The sequence below is a fragment of the Solanum lycopersicum genome, chromosome 5, assembly GCF_036512215.1.
Source record: "Solanum lycopersicum chromosome 5, SLM_r2.1".
NCBI lineage: Eukaryota > Viridiplantae > Streptophyta > Magnoliopsida > Solanales > Solanaceae > Solanum > Solanum lycopersicum.
The window spans coordinates 14,211,421-14,214,635 of record NC_090804.1 but is presented as its reverse complement, the minus strand read 5'-3'; the positions used below and the strand labels follow the sequence as shown (position 1 = coordinate 14,214,635).

Below are 3,215 nucleotides of genomic sequence, written 5' to 3'. Positions count from 1 at the left end.
TTACCAAGTCTCATAATGACCATATCTAGTCTGGAATACCGTCTTTGGTATATCCTCACCTCTCACCGTAAGTTGGCGATACCCCTACCTTAAGTCAATCTTAGAAAAGTAGCTTGCCCCTTGAAGTTGATCAAACAGATTGTCAATCTGATGGAGACGCTATTTGTTCTCGATTGTGACTTTGTTGAGTGGCGGTAATCAATACACATTCTTAAGGACCCATCCTTCTACTTCACAAACAAAACCGGAGCACCCCATGGAGAAATACTTGGTCTAATGAAGCTTTTGTCTAGTAAATCTTTGAGTTGAGCTTTTAGCTCTTTCAATTTTGCCGGAGCTATCCGATAAGAAGGAACTGAAATGGGATACATTTTTGATAGCAAATTGATACCAAAATCAAATTCCCGTTTGGGAGGAATACCGGGAAGGTCATTAGGAAAGACCTTAAAAAATTCACTCATTACGGGGACCGACTCAACGGGAAGAATTTCGGAGTCTATATCTTAAGACTCTTTTACAATATGGTATACACAACCTTTAGAGATACTTTTGCATGCTTTTAGATAAGAAATAGTACGGCCTCCAGGAGTAGAATTTCCCCCTTTCCACTCTACAACGGGTGCATTTGGAACGTTAAATTCACCACCCATTTCCTACAATCAATCGAAGCAAAGCAAGTGTGCAACAATCCATACAAAATATAATATCAGAATCTAGCATATCTAGTTCTACTATATAAACATAAGAAACTCTATTGGGAAACATTATTGGACAATTTGTATACGCCCTTTTTGCAACAATTGACTTACCCCTTGGAGTAGACCCTATAAAAGGTTCATGTAAAATATCGGGTAAAATATCAAACTTTTTAGTTACAGGAGGGGTAACAAATGACAAGATAGCATCCAAATCAAGTAAAGCATATAAATCTATGTTAAAGACTTTCAACATACTAGCCACCACGCCGGGAGAAGTCTCTTGTTCACCCCTAGAGCGTAGAGCATAGAAGTGGTTCTTCATGGGAGTATCACTAGAACCACTTGCTTGAGCTTTACCACCCCTCTCTTGACTCTTTAAGTTTGGACAATCTCTCATCTTGTGACCACTCTTGCCAAAACTAAAAACTTTCCCGTTTCTACCAAGCACTCACAAAGATGACCTTTCCCACTTGGCATTTGTAGGCTTCTCATTTGGTGAGTTTCCACTCCTCCCCTTTTGTGCTCTCAGTTTATTTCCCTCGTCATTACAAGCCTTACGAACATGGATGGAACTTGATTATAAACCCTCTTGTTTAATATAGGCTTCTCTTGTATTTCAAACCTATTAAGTAAAGAACCTCCATCAAATGATCTTGCACTCTTAGAATCTATACTCTTTCTCTTAGCCCTTGCCTCCTCAACCGATCTAGCATGCACCATAAGATGGGAAATATTCATGTTGTCATTTAGCATGGTCGAATGGCACTCCTCTTGTAAGTCCTCTGATAAACCCGTCACAAAATAGGTCATTTGCTCTCTAGTATCGGAAACCAAAGAAGGAGCATATTTCGATAATTTAATGAATTCCAAGGAGTATTCGTGAACACTCCTTATTCCTTGATGAAGGTTGATGAACTCCACCACTTTTTCCTCCCTCATCTCCTTAGGAAAGATCCTATCTAGAAAATACTACTTAATGATCTCCCAAGTGATCGAACCACCCCTCAATGGCCTATGATCACTCCATCGCACATATCATGTTTGAGCAACGTCCGTGAGATAATAGGTTGCCAACTCGGCTTCTCACTTGTGTTCAAACCCATAGCTAAAAGTATTTTAGAGACTTCATCGATTAATTCTTGGGGGTCTTCATCAACATTAGACCCGTAGAAAGTAGGAGGATTTATCCGAGTGAAAATCTCTTTGACGGTAAGCCATAGTAGTGACTTGTTGATGAAGACGGGGTAAAAGATCTTGGTTGGCTTGGGCTGTCATTGCTTGGGATTGTACATGGAGGATTGATCCAATTGAATGAGGCAGCCCATATACCTTCATCCGTCAAGCTAGGAGGATTGAATAAATCTTGGTAAACATTAGCATCTTGTTCAAGAGGAGGAACTTGCTCACCACGGGGAGGAGCTCCCGCATGGGAAATTTCCTCTTCAAGCCTTATAAGCACAAAAAATAGGATTAGATTCAAACTCACACCATAAGTATACTCTAACGGCACAATATAGTATTTCAAAGAAAGCAAGTGATTCCTAGGCATCTAATAGGTTCCTATTCATAAGTGTGGCACTTTTAACAATTATGAATATAAACCTACATAAACGTGGTAGATAGAGAGTCATAGCTAAATGATATACAGCCTTATGCTTTGATACCAAGGTTATCACACCCGGGTTAACCCCCAAGACGTAACCAGCGTCATCGTCCTCTTTGAGGACAAAGACTAGCCCCTTAGCCACATGTCACTACATTTATAGGTTGAAACTTGTGGAAAATTTAAAACTTTTATTACATCTACTTGGAGGTTTACATATACCTCTCTCTCTCTCTCTCTCTCTATATATATATATATATATATATATATATATATATATATACATACATACATATATATATATATATATATATATATATATCGATACACGTATTGAGTATATGTAGACCCTTCGTATGGGAACATAGCCTTTTTTTTTGCACAGATATATATTTAAAATAGAAAATAATCTCAAAGATTGTCTCATCTCATACCATCTAAACGATCATGAAATTTAGGCATATCCCTACATCGAAAGTAAAGAAGCCACATAGAGGCTTATACAAGTCGTACTTAATAAAAGTGGAATGAATATAACGTCTTAGGAAATCAAAGGATCTTTATAGGCAAGATATTGGCACCGCCCTCGAGAAGTGAGGACCTACGCACTTGGATGATAGAGAATATCCAAGCCTTGTTCAAGTCGTCTCAAATGAGTCACACTTTAATATTACAACCCAATTACATGCTCAACAAGATAATCATCACCATATCATATCATTTATATTGTAGAATAAACATGTTATCACCATATACATCATTATCATATACATACTTAGTATAAACTTCCTAAGGTTTCTATCAAGGTCAACTAGTGCAAGGCATAAGTAGAGTCCCATACCCCTACCTAGGCTAAGTTAAAACCCCACAAGTCACCTTAGTTTATACTTCATTACATTATTTTAATTGAGCGA

The 3,215-nt window shown here is 38.0% G+C and overlaps 1 protein-coding gene across 1 annotated transcript; it reads right to left on the bottom strand.

Moving 5' to 3' along the window:
- Window positions 1-227: 227 nt before the first annotated feature.
- Window positions 228-1,637, bottom strand: LOC138348670 (uncharacterized). Its single transcript, XM_069298237.1, has 4 exons — window positions 1,321-1,637; window positions 877-1,135; window positions 548-653; window positions 228-355 (listed from the first exon to the last, which is right to left on the bottom strand). The coding sequence occupies exons 1-4, from the start codon at window positions 1,635-1,637 to the stop codon at window positions 228-230; spliced, it is 810 nt and encodes a 269-aa protein (XP_069154338.1).
- Between the last annotated feature and the right edge of the window lie 1,578 nt (window positions 1,638-3,215).